Raw genomic sequence first — 16,962 nt, forward strand, 5'->3', positions numbered from 1 at the left:
GGAGAAGAGGAGTGGGAGGAGGGAAGGGGAGGGAGGAAAGATGCCAGCAAGGGCCTGTCCCTTCCCCGGAAGTCAACATAGTGGCCCCTGGACCTTACTGTCTGGATTTGGGGCCTCATTTGCTTGTTGCCCCATCCCTAGCGGTGCTCAGAGCTCCCCAGGCTCTCCCCAGTGGCGCTCAGGAGGTGCTGGAGACTTGAGCCCAGCTCCCAGTGCATGCTGGCTTTGACTCCCTTTGAGCTCTCCCTTTGAGCCCCTGTCTTCTTCCCGCCCCACAGAAAACACCACCTTCAACTCCAGCAGCGAAGCTGAGCGCAAGACCCAGCGCTTCTACCTCTCCTGTCTGCAAGTGGAGCGCATCGAGGAGCTGGGGGCGCAGCCGCTGCGGGAGCTCATCGATAAGGCAGGGAGGGTCCTTGGTGGGCTGTGGGGCAGGGCAGGCCTCAATGAGGTGGTGGCCTGAGAAATTGCTGGGGCAGGGCCAGAGCAGTAGCACAGCGGCTAGGGCGTTTGCCTTGCCTTGCCTTGCCGACCTGGGTTCAATCCCCAGCATCCCATATGATGCCCCAAGCATCTCCAGAGCCAGGAGTAGCCCCTGAAGATTACTGGGTGTGCCCCCCCCCCAAAAAAAAACAATGCTGAGGGCCCCTGGAGCAAGCTTCTCTTTCTGGTCTGGACTCAGATTGGTGGCTGGAACATCACGGGGCCCTGGGACCAGAACAACTTCATGGAGGTGCTAAAGGCCGTGGCCGGGACCTACCGAGCCTCTCCGTTCTTCACGGTCTACGTCAGTGCCGACTTGAAGAGTTCCAACAACAACGTTATTCAGGTAGAGCGGGAGGCATGAAGGGAAAGATCACCCATGGCTAAGTCCATCCTAGCTCCCCCTGGGTCGGGCAGGCTGGGATCTCCCCCTCCCCATTCAACCCAAACCGTTAAGGAGGTCCGGAGCGAGAGAACATTGGGTAAGGCATTTGCCTGGCACAAAGCTGACCTGGCTTCTGTCACTGGCACCCAAGTCCATTGGGAATGATCCCTGAGTTCAGAACCAGGAGTAAACCCTGAGCACACCGATGGTGGCTTGGAAACCAAAAAACACAGGTGATGGTCTTAGGTGAGGAAGACTCACGCTCGTTCCTTTCTGTCGCAGGTGGACCAGTCTGGGCTCTTCTTGCCATCTCGAGATTACTACCTGAATAGAACTGCCAACGAGAAAGTAAGGAGCATGCCCAGAACATGAGCCTGCCAGGGCTGGGCCTCGTTCACGCTCCCCTTTCTCCTCTTTCCCCCTCTCTCCCTCCCCTCTTTATCTTCCCTTCCTTCTTTCCCCTTTTCCCCCCAGGGGAACATTTTATAGGCTTCTTTTGTGTGCCAGGCACAGGGATCATTCTGAAAACAGAGTTTCAGGACTGTGGTCATAGGAAGCTCTCAGGGTACCTGGAACCAGGTTCAAAAGAGGGTCTTGGTGGAGTTCATGCACAATTCAATCAGCTAATCAATGGCTGAATAAATAGTAGTACTCCTACATAAAAAAAAAAAGGGGGGGGAGAGAGAGAGAGAGTCTTGGGACTCAGGAGACACTTTGGTCACTGAAGATTTCCTAAGGAGATTGCATTGAAGCTGGACTCTGAAAATGTCCAGGCTTGGGGGACTGGAGCAATAGTACAGTGGGTAGGGAAATTGTCTTTCATGCAGCTGACTTGAGTTCTATCCCTAGCATCCCACATGGTCCCTTGAGCACCAGTAGCCCCTGAGCATCTTTTGAGTGGCTCCCAAACAAACAACAGCAACAAAAGAATTTCTAGGCTTAAAGAGACAGAACAGTGGTCGGTAAGGTGCTTGCCTTGCACGTGTCTAAACTGGGGTTTGATCCCTGGCACCACATATTGTTTCCTGGGTGCAGAACCAGTCGTGATCACTGAGTGCAGAGCCAGGAGAAAGCCCTGACTCTCAAAAAAATAAGTAAGTAAATAAATAAAAACAAAACCTCCAAAACACTGCAAAAGTGCGGAGGGCTGGAGTGATAGTACAGCAGGTCAGGCATCACATGTGTGACTCCTTCATATCATCTCCAGCACTGCAAAAAAAATGTGTTTTTTGAGACCGAACAAAAGTCTAATCTAAGTAAAAAATAAAATGTTCACAAATGCATGGAAGGAGGAGAAGCTAAGGCATATTTGAACCAGGGGAAGGAGTCCAGGTTGGCAAAATGGAGAGTGTACTGCAGAGAAGCCAGAGAGGTCGGTAGGGGCTAATTCTGGGGGTGATCGTGAATGTTCCCTTGTGGAGCAGAAAGTCGGCAGCCCTTGGCTGCCAGCTGCAGATGTGTTGGTCTCTGCAGTGCTCTGGCCTCTGAGTCTGCGGGACCGAGTGGAAGGGGCAGCAAGGGAATGCCCGGAAGAGAAGGACAGACGTGATCAGCCAGACCCGTCCTGACTGGAGGCTGAGGGGCTTAGGAGCGGCTGGAGAAGAGCTAAGGAGAGCAGCGACCTCAGCCTGAGAGACCTGTGAACGGGAGGGAAGGGTCCTGGGGGATGCAGCCATGGCTAAAGACAGATTTCATCCCGGCCTGGCTGCCAGGCGCTGCCTTCCTCTGCCCACAGGGCTCAGAGCAGCCGCTGTGGGGCCGGCTGTGGGGCCGCTGAGCTGGCAGGGGGCAGACACTCGGGGTGACCTGCTGGTGTTGGACAGGGGCCGTGGGGCCACTGTGGAAGCAAGAATGGAGAGAATTCTGCAGAGATGGGGGTGTCGCCTTAAAAACACAAAGGCTTAGCAGAGGTGAGAAAGGGGGAGAAGAGAGAAAGGAGGCAAGGCAGCCCAATGGGGGTTGATTTTGTTTATTGGCTTAGGTTGGTTTGGGAGCCCCATGGGCAGTACTCAGGGCTTCCACCTGGCTCTATGCTCAGAAGTGACCCCCTGAGGTTCTCTGAGAACCACCTACAGTGCTGGGGATCAAACCCAAACCCAGGTCAGCCATATGCACGGTAAGCACCTTGAACCCCTGTCTGACTCCATTGTAATAGCATAGGGAGGACTGGAGCTGTAGCACAGCAGGGAGGGCATTTGCCTTACACACAGCCAACCTGGGTTCAATTCCCAGCATCCCATAGGGTCCCCTGAGCACCACCAGGAGTAATTCCTGAGAGCAGAGCCAGGAGTAACTCCTGAGCATCACCGGGTGTGACCCAAAAAGAAAAAAATAATAACAGCAGCATAGGTTTTTTTTTGGGGGGGGGGGATAACTAACAGTGCTCAGGATCACTCTTGGTGTTGCCCAGAAGACCTTGTGTGCTGGAAACCAAAACTGGGCCACACGCAGCAAAGCAGGGAACTAGCCCTTTGAGCCATCTTCCTGGCCCTGGTCATTGTAATTTATTTATAATGATTATTTTGTTGTTTTGTTTATTGGGGACCCACACTGGACAGTGCTCAGGGCTCTGACTCCTGACTCTGTGCTCAGGGATCACTTCTGCTGGACTGGGGGGGACCTTATAGGATACCAGGGATCAAATCCGGGTCATCTGGGGCTGGAGCAATAGCACAGCAGGGAGGGCGTTTGCCTTGCACACGGCCGACCTGGGTTCGAGTCCCAGCATCCCATATGGTCCCCTGAGCACTGCCAGGGGTAAATCCTGAGCGCAGAGCCAGGAGTAACCTCTGTGCATTGCCAGGTGTGACCCAAAAAGCAAAAAAAAAAAAAAAAAGAAAAAAAAGAAAAAAACCCGGGTCAGCTACAGACAAGCAAGGGCCTTCCCCCTCTGTACTACCTCCCCAGCCAAGTTCTCCTGTGTTAAGTTCTGCGAGAGAAAGAGCTAGTGACAGCCATTGCTAAGGCAAGGATATCTGGGACAGGCTCTGTCCTCTCATTAGTCACAGACACCTGGAAGGAGGTGCCACGTGCCATTGAAGTTGGGGAGTAGACGTGAGATGCTGGACACACTGGTATCCTGCCTGCAGGAATTCACACTGCTCTAGAGAAGTGTGACTTCCAGGAGTGAGTGGAACAGGGACCCAGCCTGCTCCCAGCAGGCTCTGAGAAGGCAGAGGGGCTTTGGCAATGGAACAGCGGTGGTGGTGGTGGTGGGGTGCATATAACCAATTGATGGAGCAGAGGGGAGAGCGGCGTGGTACCTGGACAGATATGGACCAGTACCTATGCTAAGCTTATGGGTCAAGCTTCACATTTATCCCCCAAGAACTGAAAAGGGCCACTCAGGGCGACAGGACAGCGGGCAGGGTATTTGCCCATGGCTGACCTGGGCTCATTCTCCAGCATCCCATATAGTCAGTCCCCTGAGCCCCACCAGGAGTAACTTCTGAGCTCAGAACCAGGAATAACACCTGAGCATCGCCGGGTGTGACCCAAAAACAAAAACAGAAACAAAGCAGAAAGAAGTGGCGAGTGTAGTATGGACAGCCCCTGGGTCATGGGGGTGTGGGGAGAGACCTTGAGAATGCGGGAGAAAAGCACGGTACTCCCAGCTGCGGAACGGCGGGGAATCGCGGGATCTGGCTCTCGCCTGTCTGTGCTCCTCCCAAGGTGGGTGATACACGGCCCCGCCCGCGGGGGTGCTGGGTCGATTCGGGAAAGGGGGAGCAGCAGCAGGTGCGGTTGGGGGTGCCTTCTTTTTACTTGCTTAAAGAGCGGGGGCTTAAAGGGCTGAGCTCTGCCTAGCATCTAGAAGACCTGAGTTCCCTCGTTGGCACTCTCTGGTCCCCGGAGTGCCACCAGGTGTGGCTCAAATGCCAAAAACTACAGCAAGACAAAAATGAGACAAACAACCCAACAGCCACAACAGAGGCATCCCATGTGCAGTCTATGCAAAGGGAGTCAGATGTGATGGATTTGGGAACCCTGTCCGGTGCAGACAGAGGGACAGAGATGGATAAAGTGAAGGAAATAGGAGAAGTTTTTTGGGGTGCTCTCCCGGGCAGACTCTACGAACCAGAAGTGAGGCTGGGGCAGAGCGTGCCCTGGGAGAGACGAAGTGGGATTTTTTAAGTTGTCTTCGGGGGGGGAAAGGGAAGACTAGTAAACAGGTATGTTTGGTCTGGCTCCCGTTATCTTGTGGGGAAGGGGCTGGGGGTCGATGGTGAGGAAGCATGGAAGGCAGCCTGGTGGCCTCCTGGCACCCAGGTGGGTCATAAGTCCTGTCTTCCCTGCTGGGGGCACCGTGATCTCCAGTTCCAGGAATGTTGCTGTCTCCTCAGCCAGTCCTCATCTGGTCCCAGTTGCCATTTTGTCCAGCAAACCTCACAAGAAACAGTTGTGTAATGTTGCCATTAAATTCTTCCTCACTGCACTTTTCTCCCCCTGGGAGGCCCCTGGGAGGGGAAAGCAGCAGACAGGAGATGTGGGGAGTGGGGGGTGGGGAGGTGGGAGAGAATCGAAGCCACAGGATGGCAATTCCCCCCCACCCCCACTCCATCCCCACCTGTGGTCCTGATGGGCTAGGAGCCGAGACAGCAGAGCAGGAATGAGGGGCAGCCCCTGCACCAGTGAAATGCTTGCAGGAACTTCTTCTAGGCCAGGCTCCAGGGGTGGGGCAGAGAGTTCTGGAATGCTCCTTGCCTTGGGGGAAAGAGATGAGAAAGCCCTGAGAGCTAGCCCAGGAGACACGGCGCTTGGCTTGCACGCATGCCCAATACCGCTTATGATCCCCCAAGCATAAAGAAAGACAAGGGTAGCTAGGCCCTGATCGCTGCTGGCTCTCTCCCAAATAACCTTCCCCCCCCCCAAAAAATGTAGAGACAATGGGGCTGGAGTGATAGCACAGCGGGGAGGGTGTTTGCCTTGTATGTGACTGACTCAGGTTCGATTCCCAGCATCCCATATAGTCCCCTGAGCACCACCAGGATTAATTGCTGACTGAAGAGCCAGGAGTAACCCCTGTGCATCGCCGGGTGTGACCCAAAAAGTTAATATATATATATATGTGTGTGTGTATATATATATATATATATATATATATATATGTACACCCCAATAGAGACACGCTCGCCACAGCTGGTAGTGGACCCAGCAGGGAGTCGGTGAGGCTGACCCTGGGGACGTAGAGGAGGGAGGATGCTGATGCATGGGGCTCCCTGCCAGGTGCTCACCGCCTACCTGGACTACATGGAGGAGCTGGGGCTGCTGCTGGGCGGCCGGGCCGCCGCCACGCGGGAGCAGATGCAGAAGGTGCTGGAGCTGGAGGTGCAGCTGGCCCACATCACGGTGCCCCAGGACGAGCGGCGTGACGAGGAGAAGCTCTACCACAAGATGAGCGTGGCCGAGCTGCAGGTGGGCCGGGGGGTTTTCCTCTCTGCCCAGGGAAGGCTGAGGGGCACCCCCGTCGGGCTGCAGTCCTGGAGGGAGATGCCACAGCACCCTCAGGCAAGGAAGGGAGGGAGGGAAGAAGGAAGGAAGGAAGGAGGGAGGGAAGGAAGGAAGGAAGGAAGGAAGGAAGGAAGGAAGGAAGGAAGGGAGGAAGGAAGCCTCTTCCTTTGGCCCTCTAGGGAGTCGGTGCTGGTGCTTGGTGGGGAGGGTCTGTGGGCGGCCGTGTCCCCGCAGGCAGGGAGACGAGTGTCTGGCTTTGCCCACAGGCCCTGGCCCCCTCCGTGGACTGGCTGGAGTTCCTGTCTTTCTTGCTGTCGCCCCTGGAGCTCAGTGACTCGGAGCCCGTTGTGGTGTACGGGACGGATTATCTGCAGCAGATGTCAGAGCTCATCAACCGCACAGAGCCAAGGTGTGGGGGTGCAGCTGTGAGGGAACAGGATTCCGACAGGTGCTGGGCAGAGGGCACAGGTGTGACTGAGAGACAGCACGGTGGGCTGGGCACTCGCCTTGCACGTAGCCGACCCAGGTTCAATCCCCGGTATTCCCAGTGGTTCCCTGAACCCCACCAGGAGGGATCCCTGAGCACAGAACCCAGAATACCACTAGGTGTGGCCCAAGAACAAAAATGAAAGCAAGAGGGGCTGGAGGGGGCTGGAGCAATAGGACAGCAAGGAGGCGCTTGCCTTGCACCTGGCTTGATCCCTGACATCCCATACGGTCCCCCGGCCACTGCCTGGAGTAATTCCTGATGCAGAGCCAAGAGTGGCCCCTGAGCATTGCCAGATGTGCTCCCAAAACAGAGAGAGAGAGAGAGAGAGAAAGGCAGAGAGGGAGGGAGGGAGGGAGGGAAAGAGAGAGAGAGAGAGAGAGAGAGAGAGAGAGAGAGAGAGAGAGAGAGAGAGAGAGAGCACTGTCATGGCTAGATACAGTGGTGTTTGGAAAGGCCTGAAGCCTTGCAAGCATGGAAACAATGCTTCGAGTCCGGGGCTGCAGGGGCCAGCTGTGGGCTCTAGCCCTACTTCGGACTCTCCCTAGACTGCTTCAGGTAGCTGTGTGGTCCCGGTGGCAAGGGAGCTTCTGGGAAACCCCACCAGGCTGCTGGCACACCCCTGCAGCAGCTTGGGGTGGAAACGTTCCCTTCCTTCCCTCTTCCTCTGTGCTGGCCCGGACACCAGCATCCTCAACAACTACCTGATCTGGAACCTGGTGCAGAAGACGACCTCCAGCCTGGACCGGCGCTTTGAGTCAGCGCAAGAGAAGCTGCTGGAGACCCTCTACGGCACCAAGAAGGTGGGCTCTGACCCTACCCCCTCCTCGCTTGCCCACATCAGATCTCAGGCGCTGTTTGCCCCCGGAGGATCTAGTGGTTTGGGTTCCAATACCAATTCCTCCTCATATTTCTGGGAACTGGGGGTACATCTCCCGGTTCCTTTTACACTCTGTTCTCAACATTCCCGTTTGGGGGAGGGGGACCACAACCCAATAGTGCTCAGTGGCTACTCCTGCCTCTGCATTCATATATTACTCCTGGTGGGGTTTCAGGGGACCATCTGGGATGCTGGAGATCGAACCCGGGTTGGTCACATGCAAGGCAAACACCCTCCCCACTGCCCTATGGCTATACTAGCCTCTTGACCTGCTGCTCCGTTTCAGACCTGGGTCAGTTCACCCCTCCTTAGGCAACCTGGAGTCCTTCGCTCCTGGGGGAGGAGGGGGTCATCATATTGATGCTGAACTTAGTGTAGACACCAAATTGGCACAGCGCCCTGCAGCCCACAACTCCGGCCACAGTCTCCTGAGTACCTGGGACTCCAGGCACGCGTCATCACACCGGCTGTGTGCAGACGCTTTTTTCTCTCTGTGAGGCAGAACTAGGGGCCAGGGAAGCCTTGAAAACCACTGGAGGGCACGTAAGTTTGCCGGGCTGCAGTCGGTACTCAGCCCTGCCAGAGGAGTGATGAAGAATGTGCTCTTGGTCTCAAGGTGCTGTCAGGTAGGAGAGGTGGGTGCACAGCCAGAATGCGTCAGGTTTCTGGGGGTTGTGTGCACACTATGCCTGAGGGATCTTTGTATTCTAGAACAGAGGAGGGGACAGTGCTTTCCACCTGGGGATGGCAGGTGAGGGGCCGGGAGTCCTCAGGAAAGTCTTCTTTGAACAGGTGGCATTAAAAGAACACATTTCGGGCCGGAGCGATAGCACAGTGGGTAGAGCGTTTGCCTTGCACGTGGCCGACCTAGGTTTAATCCCCAGCATCCCATATGGTCCCTCAAGCACCGCCAGGAGTAATTCCTGAGTGCAGAGCCAGGAAAAATCCCTGAGCATAGCTGGGTGTGACCCCAAAAGCAAAAAAACAAAACAAAAAAAAAAACAGAAAAAAAAACAAACACATTTCCCGAGATTTCAGAAAGAAAGAATCACGATGTGCAAATGCCAGAGGCCAGGAGAGTGCCACAGGTTTGCACATTTTCTGGCTGGTGCTTAAAAACAGGCAGCTGAGGGGCTGGAGTGATAGCACAGCAGGTAGGGAGTTTACCTTGCATGCAGCTGACCTGGGTTCAATCCCCAGCATCCCATGTGGTCCCCTGAGCACCACCAGGAGTAATTCCTGAGTGCAGAGCCAGGAGTAACCCCTGAGCATCTCCGGGTGTGACCACACACACACACACACACAAAAGGCAGCTAAGGGGCTGGAGAGACAATAGAGGGAGGAGGGTGCTTGTCTTGTACGTGGCCAACCCGGGCTCAATCCCCTGCACCACGTATGATCCCCTGAACCCCACCAAGAGTGATCCCTGAGTGAAGAGTCAGAAATAGGCCTTGAGCTCTGCCAGTCTGCCAGTTGTGTCCCTCACTCCTTGTCAAAAATAAGATAAAATAAAATAAAGCAATGCCCCTGTATAGCTTGCCTTGCACACAGCCATGGCAAACCCTGTTTCAAATCCCGGGCTCTGCATAGGGTCCCTCCAGCCCTGCCAGGAGTGATCCCTGAGCACAGAGCCAAGAATAATTCCTGAGCACTGCCGGGTGTGACCCCCAAACAAAACACCAACAAAATAGGGGATGTCCCTGATGGATCAGAGAGTGCAACAGGCTGTGGGCAGGCTCTGCGTGCAGGGGACCTGGGTTCGATCCCCAGGCATAGAGCTGAGAAAACAACCCCTGCACCCTAGCAGGTGTGACCTCAAGATGAATCCTTTTTCGTAGGGGGTGTTTGGGTCACTCTGGCGCTTGTAAGACAAGTGTTGTACATCCTCTACTATCATTTCTTAAGCCTCCAAACGGGTTGGAGTGATAGCACAGCGGGCAGGGCATTTGCCTTGCATGCGGCTGACCCGGGTTCAATTCCCAGCATCCGGTATGGTCCCCTGAGCACCGCCAGGAGTAAGTCCTGAGTGCACGAGCCAGGAGTAACCCCTGTGCATCACCAGGTGTGACCCAAAAAGGAAAAAAAAAAAGGATTAAGCCTCCAAACAAGATTTTTTTTTTGAGATGGAAACAGCGGGTGGCTTTCTGAGAAGTAGCACTGTAGCACTGTCCTCCCATTGTTCATCGATTTGCTCGAGAGGGCCCAGTAACGTCTCCATCATGAGACTTGTTGTTACTGTGTTTGGCATATCGAATACATCACAGGTATCTTGTAAGACAGTTAAATTCATGATTAGTTCCTCTTAGTTCTTCCTTCTGGCTGTTAAGTGGAAGACAGCGTGATGTGGGGTTGCGAATGGAGTTAGAGGCAGAGAGGAAGCCAGGGCAATTTTCAGACAGATGGGGATGTTGTAGGCTGGAGGGGAGAAGGTGAAATGCAGCGGACAGAAGAGATGTGGAGGCAGAGCACAAGGTCCGGGGTGGGACTCAAGCAGTAGCTCGTGGCTGGCTTGTGAACTGTCGCATCCTAAGGCCCCTGAGCACTGCCGGCTGTGTTCCTCACAGCCCCAGAGTGTGGCCACTCCAGACAACTAACAAGAAAGTGGACTTCATTGGAATGGAATGGCTCCAGGGTGCCTCTGGAGCTGGGGTGATGGGTCAGTGGGGTTGCCCACTCACAGGGCATAGGGACACACCAGGGTTAGGAGGGGGACATGGAACCACACCAAGAGAAGCCTGGGAGGAGGCGGCAGCTGGGGCTGGCACACATGGGGACTTGCCCTTCATTTTCCCCGGAGAGAGAGACGGAACCCCAGGCCCAGCCCTGCTGTCAGGCTCTAGCTCGGAGCGGTTCCTGGGAGGCCTCTCTGTCCCCTGACAGTCCTGCACGCCCCGGTGGCAAACCTGCATCTCCAACACGGATGACGCTCTCGGCTTTGCGCTGGGCTCCCTCTTTGTGAAGGCCACGTTTGACCGGCAAAGCAAGGAAATTGTGAGTCACCCTCAAAGTCCTACTGCCTGCCCTGGTTTTGGTTACAATTCACTCTTGGGAGGAGGGGCAGAGAGATAGGCCAGGGGTTAAGGTGCTCGCCTTGCACTTGGCTGAGCGGGTTTGGTACCTTGGGCGCCCCCAAGCAGTGCCAGGGAGGATCCTTGAGCACAGAACCCAGAGTATATCCTGATACCACTGAATGTGGCCCTCCTGCCAAAATATCACAATCAAAACTGAGCGATAGTGCAGTGTGTCGGCAGTTTCCCTTGCACACAACCAATCCAGGTTCAATCCCTGGAACCCGATATGGTCCCCCAAGCACTGCCAGGAATCAGCCCTGAGCATGGCCAAGAATGGCCGAAAAACAAAATAAATAAATAACAGGGGTTTGGAGAGGGCTCAGTGGACTGAAGCAGTTGTTTTGGATGTAGGAGGCCCAGCTGTTAGCTCTGACACCCTATGGTACCCTGAGCACTGCCAGGAGTGACTCCCAAGCACTGGCTAAGAGCAGCCTCTAGCCTCAGCACTGTGTGTGTGGCACCAAAATAAGAGTTAAGAGGAGTGAGGGGCCGGAGTGATAGGACAGTGGGTAGGGCTCTTGCCTTGCACGTGGCTGACTTGGGTTCCACCCCTGGCATCCCATATGAGCACCACCAGGAGTGATTCCCAAGTGGACATCCAGGAGTAACCCCTGGGTGTTGCCAAGTGTGGCCCCAAAGCCAAATGATTAAGAATTAAGAGGAGCGAGCCAGGGAGACGGCTAGAAGGGCTGGAACACATCCCTGACATGTAAGGATGCTGCCTTCAGTCCAGCACTGCACAGTACCCTCCCACCCAGCACCTAGCACCTTGGAAAGGGCTCAGAATAAAAAACAAGGGGCTGGAGGAATAGCACAGTGGGTAGGGCGTTTGCCTTGCATGCGGCCAGCCCGGGTTCGATTCCCAGCATCCCATATGGTCCCCTGAGCACTGCCAGGGGTAATTCCTGAGCACAGAGCCAGGAGTAACCCCTGAGCATCGCTGGGTGGGACCCAAAAAGCAAAATAAAATAAAATAAAAATAAATAAAAACCAATATAAATAGCTAAAGGGAGTGATCTTTGAGTGTTAGGGCCGATTGGGAGTCGCCTCTTTACTTCTCTGGCTCTTAGGTTTTGCATTTGCGGTTGATGCATTCTGCTAACTATAATATTAATTGAATTGACTCACGAACTTGCATGGGGTTCTGTTTATTTTGTTTTGGGGTCACCCACGCAGTGATGCTCAGGGGTTACTCCTGGCTCTGCACTCAGGGATCCCTCCTGGTGGTGCTCAGGAAACCAGATAGGGTACTGGGGATCGAACCCGGGTTGGCTGCGTGCAAGGCAAATGGCCCTATCACTGTACTGTCTCTCCAGCCCTTCAACTTTCGTTTTTGATTAATTAGAAAGAAACGGTCACCCATAACTCCAGCACCTTCACAGACCCTATTTCCACCCCACCCTCCTAAAAATGCCCAATCTCGTCCCAAGAGCCTGGACACTCATGGATGCTCCTTATACAAGACAGGCTTGGGGCCGGGGGCACGGGACGGACAGCAAGAAAGGAAACATGCCTGAGCAGACCAGGCTGACTTGTGCCCCTCGCTCCCAGGCAGAGGGAATGATTAGTGAGATCCGGATGGCTTTTGAGGAGGCGCTCGGACAGCTGGTTTGGATGGATGAGCAAACCCGCCTGGCAGCTAAGGAGAAAGTGAGCCGTTGCCAGGGCTGGGGCGCCACCTGGAGGTGGGGATGGGGAGTACAGAGTTTTCCGGTGTTCGCTGGGTGCCTGGGGAATGAAACCCCGAAACGGGTCTTTTCAGGCAGATGCTATCTATGACATGATTGGTTTCCCAGACTTCATCCTGGAGCCCAAAGAGCTGGATGATGTTTACGACGGGGTGAGTACCCATGTGAACTGCAGCCCGAGGAGGGGCTCTTCTCGGGCTCTGTGATGGGACTCAAGCTCTCAGAGGGAAGGACGCGGTTGATGCTTCCTTTCAAAGGCAGGTGAGTGCAGGCCAGGGGCACCTGGGCCCCGCTGCAGGCCAGACAGCAGCGGAAAGCCGTGCTAGCAAATACGGGGGTGCAGTAAAAGCCCCCTTCCTACTCCTAACCGCAGACACTTAGAGAAATCAGTCTCCTCCTGGGACTTCAGTTTGGGGGCAGTTTGCTTCTTTGGGGGCGAGGGGTGGCCTCGGTTTCCTCATCTGTAAAATGGGGATCCCATTAATTCATACCTTCCTCACTGCTGCAAGACTAGAAGGAAATTAATCAAAAACGAAAGTTGAAGGACTGAAGAGATAGTACAGTGATAGGGCCGTTTGCCTTGCTTGCAGCCAACCCGGGCTCGATCCCCAGTACCCTATCCTGGTGGTGCTCTGGTCCTCTGAGCACCACCAGGAGTGATCCCTGAGTGCAGAGCTGGGAGTAACCCCTGAGCATCGCAGTGTGGGTGACCCCAAAACAAAGCACCACACCCTAAATCTATAAATCTGGGCTATTTACAAGAAAAAAATAGCCTCATGGAGGGCTGGAGAGATAGAACAGCAGGGAGGGAACTTGCATTGCACGTGGCTGTCTCAGGTTCTATCCTTGACAGCCCATAGGGTCCCCTGAGCACCACCAGGAGTGGTCTCTGAGTGCAGAGCCAGGAGTGAGCCCTGAGCATCGCCGGGTGTGGCCCCCAAACCAAGACTGAAACAAAACCAACAACCAAAAAAATAGCATCCTGGAGTTGGTGGCAACTTGGATGGAACTGGAGGGTGTCGTGATAAGTGAACTAAGCCAGAGGTGGAAGGACCAATACGGGGGATCAAACTCATCTGTGGTGTGTAGAGAAACAAATTAAGGGCATGGACCAAATCAACCGGTAATTAGCCCTGGGCAGTGGGTTATAGATCGGGAACACCAGGCTGGGAGTGGAGTAGAGCGGGTAGCGGTGAAGTGGGCCAGAGGGGGCATAGATGGAGCATGTGGTGGCGGTTAAGGGAGGCGACGGCACGACCCAAATCAGAACAGCGGGGGATGGGTGGGGGAAAGAAGGTCTGTCCAGAGGTGACTTAAGGGACGGGGCTGGAGGGTCCCAGGCACTTTGGGGCAGGGGTGTGCAATGACCGTATACATCAGTTCCATAAACTCCAGCACTATTGTAACCCTCTGACTGAACAAGACTAATAATCAATAAATATTGGCCCTTTAACTAGGTATTTAATTCCCATTTTATAGTTGAGGAAACTGAGGCTCAGAGAGGCTAGCCAGGACCGACTGTCCTTGCTAACACGTTCTCTTGCTTGCTTCCTACTTCCCATCATCCCCCTGGCCCCGCAGTACGAAGTCTCTGAAGATTCCTTCTTCCAGAACATGCTGAATCTGTACAACTTCTCCGCTAAGGTGATGGCTGACCAGCTCCGAAAGCCTCCCAGCCGGGACCAGTGAGAATAGGGGCCGGACTCGCTTGGGGCAGCCGGAGAGGTAGGGGGAGGTTTCCAGAGGGGACGGGGCGGGCCAGACCTAACCCAGACCAAAAGCCCATGGTCCTGGCAGGAGGTAGGTCAGGGCTGAGGCTGGGGGTGGGCGGGCAGGAGGGGCAGCACCCGCAGGGTGGGGAGCCTCAGCCCTGCCCTCGCCTCCCCCAGGTGGAGCATGACGCCCCAGACGGTGAACGCCTACTACCTGCCCACCAAGAATGAGATCGTCTTCCCCGCCGGCATTCTGCAGGCCCCCTTCTATGCCCGCAACCACCCCAAGTGGGTCTGGGGAGGGAGGACCCGGGCCCGTGTGCGAGCTGGGAGGGGACTGGATGGGGGAGCCGGAAGTGTCACCACGGCGGGCGTCCTCACCCTTCGCTCCTCATCTGTCTCCTAGGGCCCTGAACTTCGGTGGCATCGGTGTGGTGATGGGCCACGAGTTAACACATGCCTTTGATGACCAAGGTAGAGTCACCCTCCACCGCCCCCTCCCCCCACGCTTCGTGAGCCAGGGGCTTCCTCCCGCGGGGCTCTTGTGAGCTGCAGCTTCCCAGGACCCTGGCGGCTACAGGATGGGGCCGAGGGGGCGCTCCTGCCCCCTGTCCCCAGGGTGGGTTGCAGCGATCAGGTTCTCAACCTCAGGGCGAGAGTACGACAAGGAAGGAAACCTGCGGCCGTGGTGGCAGAACGCGTCCCTGGCTGCCTTCCGCAACCACACGGCGTGTGTGGAGGAGCAGTACAGCCGGTACCGGGTCAACGGGGAGAAGCTCAACGGCCGCCAGACGCTGGGGGAGAACATCGCCGACAACGGCGGGCTGAAGGCGGCCTATAATGTGCGTGAGGAGCAGGAGGTGGGGAGGGCTGGGGGGGGAGGCCCAACTGACGTCCCTCCCCTGGGCCCCCCCACCCCCACCAGGCCTACAAAGCGTGGCTGAGGAAGCACGGCGAGGAGCAGACGCTGCCGGCCGTGGGGCTCACCAACCACCAGCTCTTCTTTGTAGGATTTGCGCAGGTACTGGCCCCCCCGGGAGCCCTGGGGCCTGCCCCCCTCCCCAGCACCACCGCCCCCACCTGGCCCCCGCAACACCCTGTCATTATAAACCTGGGGCACTCAGGCCCGCAGCTGGGGTGCAGGAGGCAGAATTCCCCCCCCCCCCCCCGAAGCGGGTGCAGACCTCACAGGGCAGATGGAGCTGCCCTGCTTGCAGGGGGCGCTGGGCTGGGGCTGGGGGTGCGGGATGGGTTCGTGCGAGGCTCTGGTGAGGCTGTGGAGGAGAAAACTGAGCTCGGGGACCAAGGGGCTCACCCAGGAATGAAGTAAGTGGCAGAGCGCGACTTAGCCTCTCCTCCCGGCTCTTCGTGCTTCTCCCCCAGACCCCCACACACCTACCTGGGCCCCCCACGCTCCAGGACAGCGGCCCCGAGAGGCCTGCTAGGGACTGGGGAGGGCGGAGTCCATGCTGCCCCCCTGGTCTGACAGCAAGAGGCGGGCCGTGCTGCTGCAGCCCCCCTCGGCGCGGGGGCAGTGGACGTGTCCCCCGTGCCTGCCTGCACGAGACACCCTCCGTCCCCGTGTCTGTCCTGGCCTGCAGGTGTGGTGCTCGGTGCGCACCCCCGAGAGCTCTCACGAGGGGCTGGTGACCGACCCCCACAGTCCTGCTCGGTACCGCGTGCTGGGCACTCTCTCCAACTCCCGGGACTTTCTGCGCCACTTCGGCTGCCCGCTCGGCTCACCCATGAACCCCGGGCGGCTGTGTGAGGTGTGGTAGAGCCCCGGGTGGGGGTGGGGGCGGCCGGGGCCGGGGAGAAGACATCTATCCAGCCGCTAGAGGCCACAGGTGACATGCACCCCCCCCCTTCTCAACCACCGTGCTGTGCCTCTGCTCTGGGGGCGCCTCCAGCAGAGGTCCCGCCATTCACTGTGACTTCCTTCCGTGTCCCCCTGCCTGGAGGAGGCCTGGCCGGGGAGGGCACTGGTCTCCCCCCGCAGACGGAGTCCACCAGATCCAGCTGGATCTGAGTTCACTTTTCTGGGGGGCCTCCGGGTCTGCCCCGCCTGCGGCTCTGAGCACACAGGCCTGGGCCAGGGCCTCTCACGCTTGTTGGGAGGGTGGATGTGGCTCATTTTTCTGGCCCACCTTGGGGGGCGTTGCCCTACCCCCCACCCCTAGCTCCTCATGCTGTTCGCTGCCCCTCACCCGTCCATGCTGCTGCCAACCCACTCACGGTCAGAGCAAGGCCCTTCCCAAGCCTCCCTGCTGCCTCCTGCCTGCCGTGGGCTCAGAGGGCCAATGTGTGCATGGAGGGCGGGCCAGGGCCTGTGTCACGGGCACCAGCCTAAGCGGGGACAGCTGCTGTTCAACGCAGCAGGAAAGCAGAGAGAGGGGGGAGAGGGCTTATTTTCTACAGAAAGGCGGTGGGGCCAGTGGGCTCGGTTCTGTAGGACTCTGTGCCAATAAATAGACCCGCATTAGCCAGCCTGTCTCTCTCATGGATCATTCATGGACTCATTCCACCTGTATTTATTGAGCACCTAGTGTTTGCCAAGTTTGGTTTTTGATTTGGGGGGCCGGGGGAAGCATGGAGAGGCTTCCCCACTGGTGCCAGGTGGCACCTGGACTTTACCCAGGGGTTCTCTGCAGACCACGTGGTGCTGGGGACCCAGCCCCCGCTCTGTGCATGCCGGCAGCCCTGTGCGCTTTCTCCCTGGACATACTTCTCTACACTCATGGGCTCTCTCATCGGACACAGGGAGAGATTGGGAGCCCCAAGGGGTTCGAAAGGGACTCAAGAGGG

The 16,962-nt window shown here is 56.6% G+C and overlaps 1 protein-coding gene across 3 annotated transcripts in view; it reads left to right on the forward strand.

Annotated features, from left to right (window-relative positions):
- Positions 1-16,145, forward strand: part of ECE2 (endothelin converting enzyme 2) — a 46,270-nt gene extending 30,125 nt beyond the window's left edge. For all 3 annotated transcript variants that reach the window (XM_056121369.1, XM_056121367.1, XM_056121366.1), the window contains 15 exons: positions 279-403; positions 683-829; positions 1,151-1,216; positions 6,095-6,283; positions 6,586-6,728; positions 7,495-7,609; positions 10,567-10,677; positions 12,309-12,407; positions 12,520-12,597; positions 14,027-14,130; positions 14,335-14,445; positions 14,564-14,631; positions 14,809-14,999; positions 15,083-15,178; positions 15,759-16,145. In XM_056121369.1, the coding sequence (XP_055977344.1) occupies positions 279-403; positions 683-829; positions 1,151-1,216; positions 6,095-6,283; positions 6,586-6,728; positions 7,495-7,609; positions 10,567-10,677; positions 12,309-12,407; positions 12,520-12,597; positions 14,027-14,130; positions 14,335-14,445; positions 14,564-14,631; positions 14,809-14,999; positions 15,083-15,178; positions 15,759-15,935 (1,820 nt within the window). In that variant the 3' untranslated portion in view covers positions 15,936-16,145. The remainder of the gene's footprint in view (positions 1-278; positions 404-682; positions 830-1,150; positions 1,217-6,094; positions 6,284-6,585; positions 6,729-7,494; positions 7,610-10,566; positions 10,678-12,308; positions 12,408-12,519; positions 12,598-14,026; positions 14,131-14,334; positions 14,446-14,563; positions 14,632-14,808; positions 15,000-15,082; positions 15,179-15,758) is intronic.
- Positions 16,146-16,962: the final 817 nt, after the last annotated feature.

Source organism: Sorex fumeus, unplaced genomic scaffold (assembly GCF_029834395.1).
Source record: "Sorex fumeus unplaced genomic scaffold, SorFum_2.1 ptg000044l, whole genome shotgun sequence".
NCBI lineage: Eukaryota > Metazoa > Chordata > Mammalia > Eulipotyphla > Soricidae > Sorex > Sorex fumeus.